At 37.3% G+C, this 23,266-nt stretch overlaps 1 protein-coding gene across 8 annotated transcripts in view; it reads right to left on the bottom strand.

The window, feature by feature from the left end:
- CDK17 (cyclin dependent kinase 17) overlaps positions 1 to 23,266 on the bottom strand; it is a 95,661-nt gene that overhangs the window by 4,900 nt on the left and 67,495 nt on the right. For all 8 annotated transcript variants that reach the window (XM_052774220.1, XM_052774225.1, XM_052774224.1 and 5 more), the window contains 10 exons: positions 13,436 to 13,561; positions 9,462 to 9,518; positions 8,743 to 8,857; positions 8,110 to 8,204; positions 7,192 to 7,254; positions 3,899 to 4,022; positions 2,404 to 2,524; positions 1,763 to 1,860; positions 1,339 to 1,444; positions 497 to 539 (listed from right to left, as the gene is read on the bottom strand). In XM_052774220.1, coding sequence (XP_052630180.1) covers positions 497 to 539; positions 1,339 to 1,444; positions 1,763 to 1,860; positions 2,404 to 2,524; positions 3,899 to 4,022; positions 7,192 to 7,254; positions 8,110 to 8,204; positions 8,743 to 8,857; positions 9,462 to 9,518; positions 13,436 to 13,561 — 948 coding nt within the window. The remainder of the gene's footprint in view (positions 1 to 496; positions 540 to 1,338; positions 1,445 to 1,762; positions 1,861 to 2,403; positions 2,525 to 3,898; positions 4,023 to 7,191; positions 7,255 to 8,109; positions 8,205 to 8,742; positions 8,858 to 9,461; positions 9,519 to 13,435; positions 13,562 to 23,266) is intronic.

Genomic DNA, 23,266 nt, shown 5'->3' with positions numbered 1-23,266 from the left:
CTTGCTTCTGGCTCATTTTTAATACAGATGAAAAGATTAAACCCGCATACCACTTTACCTTTTGAATACACTTTGCAAGATCAAAGGGTAATATTACACCTTAGTAACTGCTTCTCTAGTAGTAAGCTAAGTTCATCGTTACAGAAATTTAATATTTGTGTTTAAAAGTTCTGGTTTAATACCATATTTCACCAGAGATTTAGTTTTTTCAGGGAACTGCTAACATAGAATCAATTCTATTTTTACAAAAAGTAGTGAGAGAAGAAATAATTTCTGGAAAAAAAAAAAATTAAACATCAGGTTTTAAATTCTTACAGTACACAGGCTTCCCAAAACTGTCATTCTTCCCAAATCTGTCATCCACTACAGATTCAGCTGCATATTCCACTTTGAGATAGATCTAACAGATACTATAGCTTCTAATACATTTTGTAAATAGTATATTAAAACTCTAAACTTGCACTTTTATAAAGTATAGCCACAAAACACATCTTACTTGAAGGAACTTCGCTATCAATTCAATTCCTTCTGTGTCTAACCTAAAAAGAAAGATATTTTAAAAAAATTAAAACAGTTATTGAACTATATTTACAAAAGCAAATCTGTAAAGAAACTGACTTCACTAAATGATATCAAACCTAATTAAACATGGAAATGCTTTCACCTAAACAACTTTTCTGCATGTTAATGTATATACATACAAGTACCAACACCTCAGAACAAGACTATGTAGAAAACACCAGGGACAGACAAATCCTGAGCTTTAGATTGTGATTTACTAGATTGACCTGGATCATCTATTTCAGCAAAAAAGCTTTTTTTTTTTTTTAAAGCCTAACACTACTCATTTACTAGAAGGACACAATGTTAGATCTTTTTCTTCAGAGTCAATAAAAAACGTTGTGGTCTTTGTTATAAAGTTTATTTATAATAACTGTGCAGACCCTTCAAATTCCTCATAATGGTTTTAGAATGATTTCAAGAGACTGCTCAAGGAAACCTTGCCTTTTTAACAATGGGCCTATTATATAACAGAAGAGAATTTGGGTTATTTAGGAAGTGCTGTGTGAGTACTCCTACTATGCAGGCATTATTAATCGGAGTTTAAAGTTCTATAGGTCATTAAGGAGCTGAGGTACCTTAAATGATACTAGACAAAGTAATCGCATATTATGCGATAACCAGGATTATGCTTTGCATTACTGTCTGCTCACAATAACACAACTAATGTGTAGTTTTCCAGCATTCAGTAGCATACCGTAGTTGGAAACATGTTCACATTTACAAATATGCAAAGCCACAGGGATGCATATTTTCTATCAATAAAACACAAAGTACCTTGGTGCATGGTTGATGAGGGGTTGTGGTTTATACTTAGGAAAGTTGTAGTTTCTAAATTCATCACTGGAAGAAATGCCTGGCCATGTTTCTTGACATGGGGTTCCTGCATTTAAAAAAAGCAACAAATTAAACTTAAAAAAATGTAAAGAAACAACTTTGACATAAATAAGCATTTAATCCTGTAATTTAAACAGGAAAGAAAGGAAGAAAAAAAAAAAATCAGTCAATGAGTTTTATGTTGTACAAACTCAGCTGTGCACTCAGCTCAATCATTCATCATCAGGAATACACTCATTCACCTTAATTATAATGCAACATAAAATATCATTATTTATAGATAAAGACCTACAGTTCTTGTGGAAAAAGTGCTTAGAAGAACAAACATGTAGCATTAACATCACTGCTAAAAGTATCCATTTACCCAGAAGTCTGAAAATTAAGTGTAGTTCATCTTCAACAGTCGAACCAGGAAAAAGAGGCCTTCCTGATGCCATTTCAAAAAATATGCATCCAACGCCCCTTTATAAAAACAGAGAAAAAGACAAATCAGAAACAATCCAACAATTTAAGCTTTCAGCTCTTAAAGACTTCTGTGATTTCTCTTCAACTAAAACAAACTTAAATTAGTTGTTAGCCACACGCTGCTATTAAAAATAGTTTTCAAAGATACATAACAACAAAAGAACTAAGAAAGACTAAACAAAACCTATGTCATAGCTATATTACAAGCTCTTCTTTCAGATGTCAAGTTTATCAATTGTATTAAAGTTCATAGTAAAATGCCACGTTATCACATCATTAGGAGAACATGTTTGGTTTTTTTGCTAACGCTGTGGGCCTAATGCCTGCTTACTCTAAGCAATAAAAAGGTACTCTGCATTTTCAGCGAGAAATAATAGCATCTTCCCTGTCTGCCAGTCCTTCCTCTAAAAATCTAACTCAGTTGTAGGCTTCAAAAATTCAAAGGATGAGTACTTGAATGCTACTATATAATAATAAAGAGTTGACATTTTTTCAACTTGACTGAAAACAAAAATTTAAATTAGACAAAGCTATACAAACCACATGTCAATTTGAGTTGAATACTCTGAAGATCCAAGGAGAACATCAGGTGGTCTGTACCATAACGTGACAACTTCATTGGAATAGGTCTTTGTAGGAACAGACTTCGCTCTAGCCAATCCTTGATAAAAAGGGAAATAAAAAGTCATGTGCAGCTTACTCCTATAAATTTCATTAAAACAACAAAGCATTAGATCAATATGACTCCTTGTCCTGGTTTCAGCTAGGATAGAGTTAACTGTCTTCCTAGTAGCTGGTACGGTGCTATGTTTTGAGTTCAGTATGCGAAGAATGTTGATAACACTGATGTTTTTAGTTGTTGCTCAGTAGTGTTTAGACTAAAGTCAAGGATTTTTCAGCTTCTCATGCCCAGCCAGCGAGAAAGCTGGAGGGGCACAAGAAGTTGGCACAGGACACAGCCAGGGCAGCTGACCCAAACTGGCCAACAGGCTATTCCATACCATGGGACGTCCCATCCAGTATAGGAACTGGGAAGTGGGGGCGGGGATTCGCCGCTCGGGGACTGGCGGGGTGTCGGTCGGCGGGTGGTGAGCAATTGCACTGCGCATCATTTGTACATTCCAATCCTTTCATTATTGCTGTTGTCATTTTATTAGTGTTATCATTATCATTATTAGTTTCTTCTTTTCTGTTCTGTTAAACCGTTCTTATCTCAACCCACGGGTTTTGCTTCTTTTCCCGATTTTCTCCCCCATCCCACTGGGTGGTGGGGAGTGAGCGAGCGGCTGCGTGGTGTTTAGTTGCTGGCTGGGGTTAAACCACGACAGTCCTCCCCCCGTGAAAACCCTTCCACACTATTTCCATTTGAGAATTATGTTGCAAAAGGCAGAAGGCAACAAATGAATAATGAAACGGTGGAAACAGACCACATCAGTGTTGGATGAACAGGGGTTTTCCATCCTAACACTGTCAGTTTGTCAGTAATATCTTCAATAAAATTTAGGTCTATCGTGTTAGATGCAATCTTCTGAGTAACTTTCATCCACGCACAAGGGGAAAACACAGCGGTAGCACAACTTTCCAAGGACCTTCCTGACATAGAAGATAATGGGAAACTGTGAATGCCCCACTCTACTCGAAATCCCAAAGGAACCTGGTGTATCAGTGACGGAGTAACACCTGACAATTTAGTATATGGACAGACCCCTTCTCTCTCCCATCATGATTACTCTGCTTTGGAGTGACTGTGGAGCGTTAGGAAAAGCAACTTGAGCTCCACCTCAGGGATCTGACTAAGCATCAAATTCAAAGGAGGCTGTAAGAATAGTTGCAAACCACAAGTCAAGCCACAATATTACCTATACACTTATTACTTTGATTACTAATATCGCGTAAAAGGCTGACTCTCATTTTCCATCTGAGAATGCACAAATTCACTACACACCCAATGTTCTCATCTTTCCTTTAAGAGGAAAGATATCTCTCTTTTGCCAAGTGAAGAAAATATTTATTACAGAATAATTTCAGGCCATACCAAAGTCTGCAAGCTTCAGTTCTCCTTTCTCATTAATTAGTAGATTTTGTGGCTTCAAATCTCGATGTAATACCTTTCTCCTGTGACAGTATGCCAAACCACGAAGAATCTGGTATAAAAATAGCTACAAAAGAGAACATTTATATAAATTAGACTAAAAATGTTAATCCACAGATTACATGACTATAACAGCCCATTTGGGCACTGCAGAGTTAAGTCTCTGTACTGCAAGCGTGACAAAAATACTTCTCAAAAAGTTACTTTTCCATATGAACACATTCTGAACATCTTCATTATTGTTTACAGAGTTAAAATCCCTTTATGCTAATGCACTCCTTTAACGCCATACTTTACAACAAAGATTTTAAGAGCAGTTTGTTCTGCTTAACTGAAGAGAACCACAGGGCTGTTTATTTTTATGTAAGCATTTACCAGTGCTCTTCCCCACACTAACGTCTTTAAAGGTAAGTGACTATACTCAAGTTCCCTTCTGCCACAGAAACCCTTCGGAAAATGCAGCTCTGCATCCTTTCTATCCAATTGTGCAAAAATATGTAAAGAACGTTTTAGCATGCTATTGGAAAAATACACTTGGATTCACAAGCTCACAAAACATGCAGAAATGGGGAAATGAGGATACTAAAACAGCCCAACTGCCTCTGGCATTTATATTCACCCCCTCACTTTGACACACACAGGTTTATTTTAGTCCTTTGGAACAGCAAGCCGAGCAAGCAACTTCAGTCATGCATATTAATGCTGCACATATATAGACACAGAAGTAGAAAGGGATGAAGCAAGGTTTAGCAGAGGGCAGCCAAGCAAGTTTACTATATCACTGCATTAAGAACTACTATTTTGCAGTTTCTATATCTATAAAGGGCCTGATCTTAAACATGGGACTTCTGGGTAGCCGTTGCTGGCATTTACCACACAACAGTCCTCAGTCAGTACAGGTGATCAAATGTACAAGTAAAAAATGTAGAGCATTACAGAAAGCAATGTTTACTAATGTGACAAATACAGCATGTAATAGGACTTCTGAGGAGAAACACTAGAATTTTTTTATATGACCATTTTCTAACACATCAGTTTATTTTTGTACCAGGTGACACCACCAAATTCTTTTTCCTAAACTGGACAAATACACAGCAGGCGTGGTTTACATCCATCTGTTCTCAGTCTGCTTACGTGGGATATATCTGTTCTAGAAAAAAAGGAATTGGGATGAAGTTTTTTCTTTCCTTCTTTCTTTTTCAAAGAGCAGAATGAGAAGCAACAAGTTCTGTTTCATCTACTCATGTCCATACAGTTACAGGGGTAGTCAGTCCCAAGTAATATTAACAGGACTGCTGTGGAAATCGATAGCCATCTTTAGCGTGCACTGGTACTGCAAGGATTAGTCAAGAAGGCAAAGCAGACTATTCTACAGAAATTGTGCATCTTCACCACAGTTGGCAGGGAACCTTTTGGAAATGCACAGGACGACATGTATTAGCTCAAAATTTTGTTTGAAACAGTAATACCTGCAGACATCTCACACATCTTTACATTATACGTCTTCATTTTGTTAAAACTCAAAAAACCTAGGCTTACCTGAGGAATGTGAGGAGACTGATGACAGTGAGGTCTCTCAAACGTTAATAATGACACCCCCCCCCCCCCCCAGTTATTGTAAGGTAAGCACCTACAGCTACCACAGTTAAGCAGCTGTTCTGGCTTCCCAGTGCCAAAGGTACTGACTGTATAAATCTGCTCTTAGAGCACAGCTTAAATCATAGGCAAACAGGGAAAAACACGTCCTCTGCTTAGCTGAGATTACCACAACCAGATTCTGCTTGTTCTCTAACTGCACTTATTACAGGAGTCAGCTTCCCACTTACAGCTTTTCTTCATTTTTTTTTAAGCTTAAAGCACTACTTATTAACTTGTAGTTAATTAAAAACACAAGCGTAATTATGTTTTTTGTTGTGTCTCTGCAGTAGATACAAATTACAGAATTTCCCTTTGTAGACTCTCAAAGGAAACAAAAAGAGTAGGTTAAGGGCAGGTGTCTTTCCCTAGAGATACTGCAACGTGACAACAGAATAGAAGAAAAAGCTATCCAAACAGTAACCAATATCTAAGACTGAATCCCATACACAATTCAACTAAGAACAGATTTCTCAACATGCAACTAAGCCAAAACCAAGGATGACAGCTCTACTGGAATGCACACAAGACTCATCACTTCACAGTATTTAGTACATTGTGTTGTCAACCACATTTGCGCCATGTGCTGCTGTGTAAGAATAAAAGTAATTTTCCCACCATTCGTGCACACTCATGGTTTTGCTCTTTAGGATCACAGCTTAAAGTTAATTTTTTTCCGGAATAGTTTCTCAAACACATCTACCGTACAAATAACATCCCTTATATGAATTACATATGGCTTAATGAAGAGGTTTTGAAGGTACAGTCCAGCACAGGCTGCAACACAGCAGGGCGATACTGGTAACCCAGCCTCCTTGGACAACTTCACTCATTTCAAGGTATTACTGTCCTCTGTTTGGAATCCTGTTTGTAAAGCCATAAGTACTAAAGAACATGAACAGTTATTCCAGTTTTCCAAATCAAAACCTGCTTGTTAGAGGAGGTAACACTTGAACCTGAGTTAGTTTCAGCAGGCCAGCTTGGAAATTCAGTCACTTGACCTGGCCACAGCCACAGTTAAAAGCAACAGACAATTAAACCTTAAAGAAAATAATTTCTATTTCATTACTAATAGAAAGATGAGCATCACTCATTCTTAAATAGGTATTATTAATTCCTTACTTGTGTGGTAGGCAGTGGCATCCAAACCCACATTCATGATTGAGGCTACATTTTCCTCAGTGTGCATACATAAATTTTATTTGAGGATATACCAAACTACAGACTTAACTTAATAAATGAGTACAAAATAATGGAAGGACATGAAGAGGTCAAAAGACTTATGAATGTATTGGTTTTTTTAGGAAGTTTTAAGTTTTAAATATGTAACTTCAAAGAGAATGAAAACATACAAAGTTACATAATCTCCTGTTTTCAGTGCTTTAAACACTTAAAAGTCATCAAAACCAAAAAGAAGGACTCCATCTGATGTCAAATGTACTAAACCCAGGCCCAAAGGTCAAAAAAGGAAGTTAAATTTCTTAATTTAATTTTATTTTTTTTAAAAAGCGCTAAACCATGTAGCTCCTCATCATTAAGTTCTCTGAAATTCTTAGAGCAGAGAAAGCTGGCAGACAGCCACTGTCATTGCAAACACTCACCTTTACATTGTGCATGCTCATGATGTTACCACAGTCATCCATGTACTGCTTCAGATCCTTATCCTGTCAAAACACCATCATCATTGTTCAGTAAAATTGTGGAGAACAGATTAGGTGAATATTATTTATTGTTAGAACGGAAATAATTCACCAGAAAACTGAGTTTTCTGCAAAAGATCTTCAACGACAAAAAAACCTACAAGCCTGAACGTGCAAAAATCTCTGGCTTTCCAGAGGCTACAAATACCCGTTTTCCAGTAAGCTGCATCATCTCAGACAACATTATTTGTTACTGCCTTCTCCTCCATCTTATGTGTGCCACAGTATTTTATGGAATTGCTACAGTCTCCACTTACATTGGAAGTAAAGAGTTTTTCTTCATCCCTCTTATTATGCTTATATATTCCAGCATATTATACAAAAAATATAATTAGGTAAAGCTTCAGTGAGAAAGTGAAAAGTCTACAATGGAAGAGGCGAGCCAGTGAGGTATGCAATTGTGGACACTTGCTTGAAAAGGTTGTTACGAAAAGATGGAATGCATTGTTTGCTTCAAAGTATGCTTTTTTCCTTAGCTAACTTGCAAGAGTTGCTTCATAACAGAAAAGTATCATTTGAATAATAGTGTGATTATCCTTTTTTACAGTTAATGATTTCGGTACAAGTAGATGGTTTGCTCAGGTAGATCACCACTAACTGCTATTAATGAAACTCTGAAATGATTGGAACAGTATTTACTAATTTACAGCAATTTAAGAACTGAATACACTGTTCTCATTTTCAGCTGAATGATTCTAGATGCAGGAGAAAACTGTAACAGTCCCAGTATTTTTAAAAAGGGTACAGAATTTTGTTATGTCTGTGTTACTTAGAAACAATAAACCGAATGTAAAGCTCGCTAGCTGTTTAAGCACTTACCAGATATTCGAAAACAAGAGTCAAAGACTTGTCTGTGTGTACAATATCGTGTAATGTAACAATATTTGCATGCTTCAGATCTTTTAACAATGACACTGCAAAAGAGAATTGTAAGTATAAAATAAATAAATGCAAAACACAGGAGCAGTACATGCATTTCTAGCACGTTCATACATATAAGCTACTTTTTAATTAAAAAGCTATTTTTAAGAACATAATACTCATATAGATTAAGTTAATAAGATATGTATTTAATCAAAACATCAAACAGACATTGGAGTAACAAACTGTAAATATTTCCTAAATTATATATTTCAGACAGAAGTAGTAATTTGTTAAAACGTATTCTGAATCCCCACAAATTAGTCACTATTAATAGTCTAATTCAATATAAAATCATCCATTTATAACACTGCATTTGAGAACACAACCACGCACCATAAAGTAAATAAATTTGAAACACTAACTCTTAATATGTCTAGACTAAAATTTTCCTCATCAAAACTACTACCAATTTCATTAATCTCCCATGCAGCCTATGTATTTCCATGTACCAACAGTACTTTGGTCAAAAAAACCCCTAGAAGTATGTGAAATTCTAAGTAGTAAAAAAAAAAAAAAAAAAGCTATCACCTTCTCTTATGGCAGTGCATGGTGCTCCCTCTTCATGTTCCAGGCGGATTTCTTTCAGAGCTACCAGGTTCTCTGTCAATTTACTTCTCCCCTTATACACTGTTGCGTAAGTACCCTACAAAATGGAAAAAGAAGAAAACTCTTACAAATTGTTCCTTCACTGAATGATAAGTTAAAAAAGAAAATATAAACTTCTGAGGTTCTAATAGGTTTCATTTTGGATATGAATAGTTTTTACATTGTCTTCTTTTGATATATGTAAAACTACAAAAATATTTTGTAAGCACAGGTCTGAACACACAGAAGACACAAGGGGTGTGTATACTTAACAGCTCTGAAAATTACACGGAAAGCTATACACCATATGGCTACCGAGGAAGTCAGATCAGGTAGCGTTATGTTCACTGCTGGGATCATTTACCCTTTTGCAAGTCTTTATTTGACTAAAACTAGCTCAGGTATCTCTACACTACACTGCAGTTATGTTTCTGAAAGTATCTCTACACTACGCTGCAGTTATGTTTTGCTTATTATATACGCATAGATCATTTGTGTGGTGCTGGCATTGTTACACATGATGAGTATGTTTGGTTTACTGGAAAGATAAATTCAATGGGTATTTTGAGGGATATGGAGATTTTCAGTTAACATTTATATAAAATTTTACATAACACATTATCATCGAAGCAGTAATCATTTCAAAAGAAAGCTACACATACCTCTCCAAGCTTTTCTAACTTGATATAGGTTTCCATTTTTCCAAATCCAATTTCTGACTGCAATGAAAAGAAATGGAAAATCAATCACTAAGATTCAATACTTTATACATCATTTAATCAGCAAGCTAAACTTTGTTTCAGAAAAATACCTGATAGTACTTGACCAAACACCGCACAGTTCTGCCATTTTAAGAACAATTTAGCATATTATGATATAAATGCGTCCCAGCATCCAAGCCTAATGCTCAGCCTGTTCACCAGCCTGCTGTGTATCCTGGAAGGACTATGTACTGAGTTACACTTGGCCCAAAACCCCACTTGACCCTACCTCCTACTTAGGTCTTCTCCACTCTTCTGATCTGATCACTACTAATGAGGTTGTTATAGCTTAAAGCACAGAATTAATCTCAAACTATTCCATCCTTTCTCTTGCTCAGCATAGCCACCTGCTGCTGCTTCTTTCTCAACAACTTATTTGCTACGTTCAAGATCTCAGCTCCAGGTTTCCTCTCCCGTTCTGACCTCTCAATGCTTTTCAATCTAAAACTCTGCCAGTAAAATCCCTAAACATCATTCCTCCAAAAGCTTCGGCTTTGTCTCAACAATTTACGTTTCATGGCTCATAACTTCAAATTTTTGTGTATTTTACTTGAACCTATTCACCTTCTCTTTTTTTCGCCACCAACTTGGCTCTGCAATGCAAGCCAGGAGGGTTTGCCTGCCTACATAACACTGTTTTCTGAAGACTGCAAGATCATTACTCTTTTCCTGTTCAAATCCACTGCTACTCTCATATTGAATACAGTTATCTCTTACAGTTATTTTTATGTAAGACCACTGTCAATTCCAGCAAAGCTTTACATTGTTCTTACAGCATAAAGAATGCTGAAAGTAGACATGTAAAACATGTCAATTTGTAAACCAATTTACAAAGTGCATATAGCCTGTATCCTGTCAACCCCCCAAATCCATAGGCTTCATGGGGTTTTGCTTTACTGACAACTGAGGATACACTAAGACAAAAAAGCCAGGCTGTCCTCCCTACCATCACCACATCCTTCCACTCCACTTGCTCTTTCTTCCTAGGGAACAGACTGGCTTCAGCACCTATGTCCACAAGTCAGAATATGTTGATTTGCTCCTAAAATCTGACGGATATTGAAATTGTATGTTATTTCATGGTAACACAGTCTAACATAAACACTGCTGACTGTATTCAGTTTGACAACAATATAATATGAAGGTATACTAAGAACAGTTGGATTAATACTTAATTTTCAGAACACATGCATGAAAACACATCTGAAATAAGTGTAAGATCTTGTCTGTAAACAACTTGACATATCTAAGAGAAAAAATAGGCACATAACGACGTTAACATAGTATTAAGAGTAACTGTGCTTTATTAATTTAGTGTTAGAATTGGAATGTTTTAAAACTGCATAAGGATACTGTAGCATGAAGCATGTTTAGGAGCTTGTTGAAACCAAGCTGTTTATGCTGAAATACAAGCAAAGTTGATATTTGACAACTCTCATAACTCCAGTGAGATTTTAAACATACCACTGATATAGATACAATGTTAGTAAAATAAATATTATGTTTCCAAAGTGCATTTTGGCCTACTTAAACAAACATATCTTGAAGTGAGTATTAGATTAGAGAATTAAGAAGATAGGCTGCTTAGTTTACAGGAGAAACCAAAGGAGAACTCGTAGCCATTGGCCTTGTTATTGCCAGACAGTCTGGAATACAACTTAAAAGTCTGATTTCTAAGAAACGTCGTTGTTGTTCATCAAGACTAATAAACTCAGTATCTTCTTTAGACAATAAAATCATACAACATTTCCTACATACAGAGGACAGATATTCTTCATGACCTGCCTTTCAATGTGTTTAATTTTTTAATCACATTTTGGTTGCCTACCACTTCTAAGAAAAACTAATTTTTACATTCCTCAAAGTAAGATCAATTTCGTTTTTCCTTCAAAATAATTTCTGAACTACTTAATTTTTTTCTGCAATACACATCTGTATCTTGACTTATACAGAGATACTGATGCACCATATTTATGGTCTCTTACTTCTAATGGCTGGTGCATTAGAGTTACACCTATGCTACTGTGCATGCAAAACTGCACACGTATACACAAAATACAATTACCGTAAAAGCTAATTTTTTTCTTGTATTTCAAAGAAAACCACCAGACCTAAAGTAGAACAAGTCCTCACTTGATACTTTTTATAGCCTTCTTCCTTCAGTTCCTACTAAGCCTTGAAAAGAGACATGCCTTTGAAGCAGAGCACAATATTCATATATTGTAATTAACAGTCTGCTAGAAAGCTTTCAATGACAATCTCAGAATAATGAGTCCTTGAATTTCTTTTTTTTAAAGGTTACTCTGAAATCATGAAAGGACAATGCAGCAGATGTATGCCTGCATACCACCCCACTGCTCATAGGTTTCATTTTGGACTTTTAAAAAAACTTTCAGGGCTTAAAAGGCAAACCAAAACCACCTTGTCACAGGAAGGTGATTCCATACACACACCGTATTCATTAGAGGGCACTGTTTTTCTGTCTGTGTTCTAGAAGGTAAAGAGGACAGAACTTCAGCTGCTCTCAGGGCTCAACGTTAAATGAGCAAGGGGATTTAGATATACAGGAAAATCCCCCCAGCCCTCAAATACTGTATTCCACCAAAAAGGTTCTACTGCAAAAGTACTTCACCAGGGTCTGAAAAGAGACGGTTTGGGGAAGTCTATTCCTCAGTTCAGTGCTACATCAGTAACTACGTGGTTAATGAGCTACAAAATTCTGGCACAAATATTTAAGCTTGCTACATTATTATTACTTCCAGTGCTTTGATCCAATCTTTTTCTTCTTTTAATACTGTTCTTGTAAAAGGCAACATGCAGATCACAGCTTTAGTCTAGCACACTAAATTGATTTTTTTCAGGGGAAAAATACATGATGAAACTCAACCATTGCTTTGTTATAGACATTGTTAATTCACAAAGAATAAAATAAAGATATTTCACAGTTAATAAAACTAATTCACTACACGTACTTTCATATTTATTTTTCAGCAAATGAGCTATTAAATCAAGAAAACAAAGAACAATGTGGATTTCATAAACCTATCCAGTTTTTCTCTGTAAAGAATTTCTCACCAATTAATTTGCTCAGGAAGTCAGTAATGGCCTAGCAATTCTTTAAGACCTCGATTAAGAAAGCTGATAGATCAAATTACGATTGAAATGTAGCAATTTCTGTAAAAATAAGATGATAATGGTTTTTTGGACTATTTCAGGGATGTGCATATTTTATATGAGTATCCAAGATTTCTAGCATTTATAATTACAGTATAGGAATCCTCATTCTGCCTTGTCCAAGGAAAAGACTGTTTTTTAAAATAACCCAATAACGTAAAAAGGTTTATGTGAATTTATTCATTCCTTCTCTTAGGAATTCACATATGCTTTAAACCGCCCCCCCCCCCCCCCCCAACTATCATCTCAACAGCAATTTTGAGAAGGAAAATTTGTTATCATATACAAAAGGAACAGTGAGGAGGACCTGTCTTCATATTATGCTGCTTTAGGGCCTTCCTACTATATCACATGAGAGCCCCAGCCTTGACCTAAGACTATGTGGCCAATTTGCTCAAACAGATCATCGCTGCTCTAAAAAGCAAAAGGATTTAAGTAGGCACTTTGGGAGTTGAGTTTAGCCACCGATTTCAATGGGTCAAGACCTTCACTGAGAAATGACATGGCCAAGTTTGCAGAAGAAAAGTGAAAGAAAGGGTGAAATTCTTTAGTGGATTTTGACAGGTGCACACTGAAGTTCAGGACATAAAGGCCAAGGTATAAATGAAGCTGAATCATACCTATGGTATACAGACATCTGCATTAAATGGAATCTGAAGGCCCGAGAGGTTGGTTTAGCAAGGCAGATGCATTACACTTACTAGTGATGCTCTACGAGAACGTCGACTCATTGGCTGATCAAACGGCGGGCTGTTAATCTGCAACTTTTCAAGATAGCCATCGGGTATCCTGATGTCAGCAGGCAGGGACAAGCGCTTGTTCAAATCCTGCAGTAAATAATGTTAAAAAGAGAAGGGTCAAGTATAATTCAGAATTTCCTGTAACATCTTTTAATACTTCTAGTGTTACTGTTTTTACAGTGTTACTATTTAAAACTGAAATATTTATATGAACAAAAAATAAGTAATCTCACAGAAATTGTTCTAAAGGCATATTCTCTTCTAATAATAGTTCAAATTGCTTAGGTTAAATATAATCATTGCTTTACAAAATCATTACTCTAACAAAAGGAACTAAATATTAAAATGCAATTAATTACATTGTGGATAAATGTATTGAGTTTACTTGAATACTTATACATGCCTGGAATACGAGACAGTGAGAATTCAGAGGCTGGTAAATACATTTCTTTTCATATAGTAATTACATTAGAATAACAAGAGATCTTCACGATTCAAAATACATCATCCTCTCCTTCTCTGACTACCAGAAGTTATAAATTTGCTTCATTTCCCTTTTTCCAGCCTTACAAAACAGAATCACTTCATTATTAGAGCTGAACTATTACAAATGTTAATACATTTTTCTATTTCAAACTCTTTACTACAGGATCTTTAGAAAACCAAAGTGCCATTATGTAAAAGCAGTTTCCCCTACATCAGATTCTGTTTCTCACCAAGAAGTTTTTCCAACAACATGTATTATTTCTAATATAAGGGGGAAACAAAATTACTTCACCTGTCAGCAACTGTGGGGAAAAAAAAAAAAAAAAGAAAAAGATTTTTTTGGGGGGACAACTGCACATTCTTACCATTTTTTTAATTTTTAGTTTGGCTTTAAAATCAAACGTGCCAGAAAATGAAATATCAGATATTATCTTTAAGTGGCCAGTCACCACCACAAAGATGAAAGGGCAACATATCCAGACTCACCAAAAAATGGGAAGTAATTTCCAAAACAGCAGGAACTGTTTTTCAGTAAAGGTAGTCTATCCAAGTAAAGAAAATCATGCTCAGCATCAAACTACACAATTCACCCCCACAGATTCTACCCTGAAGTTAAGAGGACATCTCTGAAACCGCCACTGTTTTCACACTTCTCTCCAGCAGAAGAGGGAAACTCCAGATTTCTGCTGGTGGACCTCAGATGTAATCAATACCGACCCGAGGGCAGTAAGCTCTTCTTGATGTTACCCTCTTCTATCTCACCTATCACCTCCAGCTTTGAATTCTGGGCATCCCAAGCTAACCTGAGCGCTGGCAGCTACATCCCCATTCGGTTCCCCTCGGGCTTGGCCATGTGTTTCTACTTGTGTCTTTGCAGCAGCTTTGAACTATTTCAGCACGCTAAATCATCGAGAAACTATCCCAGGCGAAGTACACAGCTTCCTGCCAGCTTTGTGCTCCAAACAGGTTCAGTGTAAGGTCAGACAAGCTCACAGCCTGAACGCAGGGCAAGAGAAGCAGCAGGGCAAGCCCGGGAAGCCGGCGGCTAAATTGGCATAGGCTGCCAAAGAACTGGATCATTACACTTTTCAGGAGTTGAGATCTTGGTGGACAACTTGCTAAGTTTTCAGTGTTGATAATGTATTTGAACCATGTATATGCATGATCCATACATGCATCTGGAGCAACAGCTGAGCAAATAAATATCAGTTAAAAATATGTATTAAAAAAAAAGTAATTTGGCAATTAGTTGAATTTCAGGTAGGACTGAAGCGCTAATATACATCCCCCAGATGACTGATCTCCATACGCTATTCACTATGGCCACTGGATACAGGTGGAAATTTTTGGAGAGATGCCAACAAAGCTTTAACTTCTGGCAGCTGAGCCTCCTGTTTTCCTTTTGCTCCTCACACCTCCTTAGGTACAGAGCAAAAAGTCTGTTAGCTTCTACACTGCTGCCCAACATCAGCTTCTTTGCCTAAGTGGAAAAATCAGTGTCTGTATTTCTTATTTTGTACAGAATTTCTAAATTGTCTTTAAACAAAAGTAGTACTGTTCACATAATGGCAGCTTCGACCAACATTTTGAAGTTCAATTAGAAGAAAACAAAAGGATGCCTCAGTTTTGGCAGCTTCCAATTTCTTAACTAATTTTCAACTTTGGTATTTCAGACTTTGCAAAACATCGGCAATTTTAAAACTGCCCGTGTGGTTTTTGGGAGACTGGAGGAGCTAATTAATTATAACAGGAGCTAGCAGTAATCCCTACAGAAAAACAGTATTTTCCACTAAAGAATTTTTCTTCTTTTTGACAGGCTCTGCTAATGCCATTTTTCTAACAGGCAACTCAAATTCAATGAGGTTAAGAGTCATCTGAAAAGCAAAATGTTTCTCCCCTACTGAAGAGGGCTTCAGATTATTAAAAATAAATAAATAGATAAAGTCACCCTATAATTTATTGCATTCTTCAGAAAATTCAGGTAGCTCATCAAAACAGATGAGCACAAAGGAAAGAGCTCCATGTCGCTTTAAAGAAAGCAGCTGGATCTTCTCCCTGCAGCAGGAAACCATGGAACTGCTGGAACAAGACAGGGATGGCAGGAAGAGGACCAGCATCCAGCCTCTACCCCACCTTCCTATTGTAATCCCAGATCTACAGTTGGGCAATTTCCCGATTTTTTCTCCCGTTGCTCAAGAACATAAAATAAAGCAGAAATTAGACAAATTCCAAGTCAGCAGAAAAAAAGAGCACTGGGCTGAGTTTTTCAATATAACTTCCTGAACGCAGTAGATATCATCATTATCCTATATACCCTGTGGCAAAATAGCTTTCTCCTACTCCTATCTATTAACTCTATGGCATTGAAACCTGCTGTAGTGCTCTCTTCTTATTGTCCCATAGTGCTTGTTTCACAGTAAGTATTTTAACAGAGTCTGTTTATAGGTATACTGAAATCACGGACTACAACTCAAAGGCTTTATGAAATACTGTCGATTATACCCCAAAGCTCTCCACCTCTATGTTCTCTCCTCCCACAGCACTCATCCTTGGGGCAGCCAAAGTGGTGCTTCACACCTAGCTCCACAGCCTCGAAGAAGCATTTCCAAGCGTACGAATTTGATGGGTATGTAGGAAGGAGGAAGCAAAACCAGCCTTTAAGCTGTGATGGCAATTTGAAAATTATGCCATTAACTGCGCACAGTGCCTGTCATCGATAAACACATACCTCTTTGAAATGGAGAGGAAGAGAAACAAAACAAGTCTAAGATGCTTTACAGCTACTAAGGGTTCATTACTTTGGAGTCCAGCTACTGTAAAAACTGGAGATAACAATATTTTAGGTACCAGAAAATATTACAATGGGAGCTGGTTGTAATTCTATTACAGAATTCCCCTTCCTTCATTCTCAAAAGCCCTGCCTATGCCATTTTTGCAAGAGGCAATTACAACCCCCCCCGTGACTTACTTCAGAGATGCATGTGACATCCTCAGTTCTAAACTGAGCTTAAGCTGTAAACTTACATTTGGTGCTCCGCAGTGCGTAATACAGATACTGTCTGAAGTAACTACGTACTGATGCAAAGGCCAAAATCTATTCCCGTTTCAGGAAAAAACCCACAAACAATAGTCTACTTTAATTATACAACAACAATAAGCTTCCCCCCCTCACTCCAATGTCTGTCTTAAAAAAAAAAAACCCAAAACCACAAACCACCCAGCCCGCCCCCCCCCCCCCAACCCCACAATACAACCCGAGGGGAAAAGTAGGGAGCAAATTTTTTTCAGGATTGTAGTATCTGTTTTTAATATAATTTCTCTACTTACATTCGTAATATAATGGACAATACCTGACAGTAATCACTCTCTTTTTTCCCCTTAAAAAATATGTATTTAGTGCTAATTTAGATGGCTAAATTTTTGTCATGTTGTAAATAAAATCAAAACACTATCCATTTCCTTAGAGCTGAAGAAAGTTTCTTTTCTGAGAGGAAAACATAATGATTTCATGGAAACTGCAGCAGGTACTTTATAGATTTTTTCCTCCTAACGATCTACACTACTACTGTACTTGCAATACTCATGCATATTTGCCTGTGTTGAAATGTCAATTGAGCCAAGACTTCTTTTTTAAAACTATATATTAAAATTGTTACCTACTAGTCAGAAGCCTTTTATAACACCAATATTTGAAAGATTATATATAAAGTTACATATATAAAGTCACATATATAAAGTCTTCTTTGTATTATAATTATCCTTTACCTAACTGCCTAAAATAGGCAAAATTCAAGGAAGTCACTTAGACTACAAACCCAAATACCTAAAAGACAGAAATTACTATGTTTTGTTTGCCTGTACCACCTCAATTCCTCCCAGTTTTTGCAGTAGCTGAAGCAATCACCTCTTGGGAAAAGAAAGCAATCGTAATTAAATGCTATACAGCAACATGAAAGGGGACTGATTAGATGTGCATGAGAGAAATAAGCACAACATTTCCCAGTGGCTAAATAGGAAAAAACTGGAAACTAAAATTACCTGAGTTTGATACAGTTGAAAAACACAGTTAATTTAACTGAGATGACGTTAAAAAGAAAAGCAAGAACCCTACCACACACCAACCCATTTTGAGCGCTGAAGACCAGGCAGTCTGCCGACACTTAAGCAAACCCGTTCAGCTGACGGCAGCAAGAGACTTGTTCCCCCGCCGCGGGCTGACCCCGGCGAAGAGCCAAGCCCGCTCCCAGCCGAGCGATGGAAGGACGGTGAGGGCACTTGTGGGTGGAGGTAACGACGCACTGCATAGGGAAAGCAAAAGCTGCGTGCCCAAGCAGAGTGGAAAAAAGAACCGATTCGCTGCTCCCCATCGGCAGGCAGGTGTCCAGCCGCTTTCCTGGGAAGCTGGACCTCAGCGCGCCGCAGCCACAAACGTCCCCCCTTCTTCTTCGTTCTTTCCCCCCAGCTTCTATCGCCGAGCACCACGTCAGACGGTACGGAATAGCCCTTTGGCCAGTTTGGGTCGGCCGTCGAGCCCGAGGGAAGCAACCCGCTTCCCGGCTGGCCTTAGCGTACGAAGCCCGGAGTTGCGCGTTAGCCCAGATGCGGCTGCCGCCTCCGCTCCCTCGCGCTGCTGGTTGCAACGGCCAGCCCGTTGCAATCTCGCTCTTGCTGCTTTAGCAGTCGCAAAACCTGCTCCTCCGAACCCCGCGGCTTGCTGCTGTCTTGGAGCGACGCCAGGCTGGAGTGCAAGCCACAGTAGGAAACAGCGATTTTTAAGAATTTCTAATTCTCTTAAAACCTCTGTGGAATTCCGTGAAACAATGAAAACGACACATTCTGGACAGAGGACTTTGTCCACGCTAATTTCAATGACCAACTGAATCTAATGATGTGTTAGCATTTCTCAGAAAAAAGAAAAGAAAAAAAACCCTGAAACCAAGGAAAATGACTAAAACCAAGAAACCTTTTATAATGGAAACTATTAGCAGGCTGTTAAAAATGCAGGCTGTTACAAGATCCTGCTACAATGCTGTTTAAAGGAAGCAAGTAAAATTAAGGGCAGGACTGAATTTTCCCTACGTTCTTTAGTTTTTGATACTTAAGATTTTGAGCTTGTCAAAACTACAGAGTTTCATGTCCATTTTTAACACTAGTTAATTTTGCACCCCTTCATGAATATTTTAAATTTTTGTTTCACTTTTCTAAAGGTAGTAAATCAGAGTAACTCCCTATGTTATTTTACGTATCCTTTTTTAAACATAACCTGTATAAGTGGTGTACACAGACCCTCAACTATGCAGAGGGAATCTGGGTGCATTCCTTTGTCACTCTTAACAAGCAAAGGATTACTGGAATGCAAAACCTTAGCTTTCAGGGACAACAAAGTACTTCAGGTTAAAGAAACTATCTTTTAGAAAATTAAAATGATAGTATTTTCTTGTATGTCACTTAAGATTCATTTTTCCAAATGAGGTCTGATTTATGAAAAAGCTCTTGTCAATTCATAACATTTTCTAGTTTGATTCTTTTATGGTTATCTTTAGGGTCAACTTACAACAAAATATATCAGTGTTCAGTAAACGCAGTACTGTTAAATGCTCAAATGCCTACAGTTAACTGTATGTTGCTTAATGAGCTCTTTTTTGATCCAGTTCCAGAATACATTCTGGAGAATATATTCAGGCAGCATTTGCTTTGCTAGGGTAACCAGAATGCTTGTGGCATTTTCCCCCTCCTTCTACAACTCAAAAACACATTTTCTATCCCTATGTGCAATGCTTATTCTCAGTGTTGCTTTATTACTGGTATTACTGGCAGAGAAATGCGTACTATTTTTATAATTTGCCTGAAATGAGAATCACATTTGTCCTACTCTGCTTGATGGCAGATAAACATTTAAGCACTCGTGACACTAATATCACTTTGTTTTCTGTGGAGATAAACTACCGCAACTCGTGCTTATCTTTACCATCTATTTCTAACACTAGCTACAGCAAATGCTCTGAGAAGAGCTACACTTTGTCGAGCCTTTTCTTTCATCTGGCTAGCATCCAACCCTGTTGCTGTAACTAGATGGGGATGCTCTGTCTACCACCGACTACTTATGGTTGGGCACAAGAAAAGGAGGCAGGTGTTTCAACTTAAATCCTGCAGGTCCTGTGAGCTCAGTAATTTAACATTATAAGTAAACAAACATGTCCTCCAAATAAAAAAAAAAAAAAAAAGCCTACCCAAAATACCTCCTGCTTCTCACACATACTTGGAAATAAAAAACAAAAATCCCAACATTTTTATTTCTTTACTTCTGGTCCCCTTTTAGATAGCCCAAAATACTGTTGCAAATATCAGCTTCTTGACTTGCCACCCACAGTAAACCATTCACAAGAGTTTAATACTAGAATTTTGTTACCACATTCTGTTTTTCACATCTACCTCTCAAACAACTCTATTCCTTTGCTATCTATCCTTTCCTCATCTCCTATTCTCCATAACACAAACTCACCAGCTATTCCTCTTTCTAATTGCTTGACTTGGCCCATATAATATTCTTTAGTGCCACAGAGTGACAGTTTTCAGAAAGTCTCATTCCTGGTCAACAGATCAATTTTCACTTCTCTTAAACCCTGTCAAAAAAAGTACATTATTCCACAGAATGAACCTATTCTTATTTGTGAAAGCAACACTGTTAACTTTTTGCACTTTTAAATCAGATATTAAGATCAACAACTTCTGTTTTTCCTTACCTCACCATTTATTTTTTGCCAAGATGCACTACAGGCTTCAGTAAATTTCACTGAAGTGAAATAAAGATGATTCTAACTCAGGATATAGAATGTTTGAACTCTACATGTTAAAACTGCTCTAAAAAGAAGCAATTTGAAATACTCACACTTTTTAGTCTGTATTCTGATGACTCAAGTCATCATGTCTTTGATCTGTATCGCACAATAAACACCAATTAGACAATAAACACCAATATTTTTCACAAAACAGAGTAACAATTATCAAAAATAAGAAAAAAATAACCAGAAAACTGCCCCAGGGAAGGATTTGTTGAGGTCTTACTGAGTCCAATTCTCACTACGTTACAAAAGAGGAAAAAGAAAAACTGAGACTACTTTTATTTTTATCCTTTAACAAATGTGCCAATTCACAGTCTGTTTCTTTCTTGCTGCAGTAGCAACAATAAATCTTTCTCAAATCTATTGGGCTACAAATGCCATCGATCTTTCAACTGCTAGGCTGTTTCAGGCTGCTACTTCACTCACAACTGGAGCAAGAGAAGAAAGATTCGGGCTTCTGCCAGTGAAGCAGTAGGAGGCAAAAATAAGGGCAATCCTGTAGTACCAAACGACTCGCCAGCAAAACTGGAAGGGAAAACCACGATAGCATCAGCCTCAGTCTGATGACAGCATCAGCCTCAGTTCACTATTCCTTGAATGTTTCATTTAGCTAATATAACAGCTGACTACCTCCAAACCTGGCGTTTCATTGCCTGTGGCCAGATGTTCCCATCGCTTTTTGGAGGAGAACAGGCTCTAAGCTAATGACGCAGCTATGTGGTGTAAGAAAGTCCACTGGCAGAAAACTACTACTAATTATCTGAGGATGCAAGTTTAGGAACCAAGAGGAGAAGGAAGCTGGCTCTGTCAGGAGCAGGTAGTCAGTGGACGACACAAACTATATTGCCAAGCTGCATCTTTATATTCCAATCCTTACTGCTTTGGTTCTTCAGTTTATTGGTAAGTTACATTTCCAGCCAGACCATTACTTAAGTTACATACTTACTATATGGCAGCAGACAACAAGCTCTTTAGCTTATCTTTTAAGAGTTAATATTGTTAAATTCCATCAATAAAATTGTTACAGCCTCACAAAGAAAAAGAATTGTTCTTCTAAGTCTACAGACATAGGTCTGACAGCCCAAACAATCCACTATAGATCAAATGAAAACGCTTTGCTCTCTTGTGTAAGCATCGGTCTGAATTAGCCTTCTCACCAGTTTTAGCGAGCACCAGTGAGACATGTCAGCTGCAACCACAAGCTGTTCACTAATAAGTCATAGTGCTTTTGTTCACTGGAGAATGCTTAATGAGATCTAAAAAGCCACATCATATAACTTCATGACATGCTTACTGTAAAAAAAAAAAAAAAAAATCCACTTTTTATAGTATTCTTTCCTTGCATATTTTAAATAAAAATGTGTATTATGTGCTACTTTGAGATACACAGAGCAAACAAATTAATTGAAAAACATTTGCTTATGCCAATGAGAATTTAAACATTCTAATATACAACCTTATATGCATGTACTTTCTGTTCCATTTTAGTATCAAATACCACGTGGAGTTTTTTCTGACGGTTGCCTTACCAAATTTTAATGCATTTTTATCAAGTGACAGAGCTAGCACAGTCAAAGCCAACTGGATCCTCTACAGAATTATGACATACAACAAGACTGCTAGAGGCAAAAGCAAACAGAAAAGAACCCAACCCCAAATCAGAGAATATATTTATAGAGAATTTTGTTCTTTAGTTACAGCCCTGTAGACCTCCAAGGTCTTGAAGCAAAACACCAGCATACACATCCATCAAAAGAAACCTATCGCATCCTTGCAGCATGCTATTTTAATACCTTTATAAATAAGCCTCGATTACTGTAAACAAAAAGACTATTTTAACAGCTGGGATGAGTTATCTATACCAGTTTTCCTTACAGGTATATAAACCCATCATCGTTCCCCCACTCAATGGACAGGTGTAACTATAATTTCATTGTGATGCAGAAAGTGTTTTTCTACCTTCTGCAGAATGGTTTACACCCGAATACTCCATTTTTCCTTTATACTTGAATGTTGTTGTTGTTGTTACTTTACTGAAAACACTCAATCACAATTAAACAACTACTATTCTGTTAAATTTGAGGAAAGGGCCATCAAAGAAATTTTTCTTCTGTTAGAAGCAATAATGAAAATCTTAAGACCCATCCACAAAGGATCACTGCTACCTCTCACTCCGTAAGTCCATGCTGATTTTCAGCCAGTCTATTAAAATGCAACACCATTTAAGAAAGCATCAATTTTTAGCACTGAATCAGGTGGCTTTTTGTATTTGGGACAGAAATGACCCAACTATGGAATTCATTCATCAATTAAATCAAGAGGGTTTTTCCAATATGCTAATCAGATAAGTACACAAAGTATTTCAGGGATTTTATCATGAGATTGAGTCCACAGGCTGTTTCAGACCCAGAAGAAATACCAATGACCACAGATACTGCATGTTCTCTGCCCCCTCCCCAACATA

The sequence above is a fragment of the Harpia harpyja genome, chromosome 23 (assembly GCF_026419915.1).
Source record: "Harpia harpyja isolate bHarHar1 chromosome 23, bHarHar1 primary haplotype, whole genome shotgun sequence".
Taxonomy (NCBI): domain Eukaryota; kingdom Metazoa; phylum Chordata; class Aves; order Accipitriformes; family Accipitridae; genus Harpia; species Harpia harpyja.
Note: the sequence above shows the minus strand (reverse complement) of the source record. Positions and strands in the feature narration are given on the sequence as shown.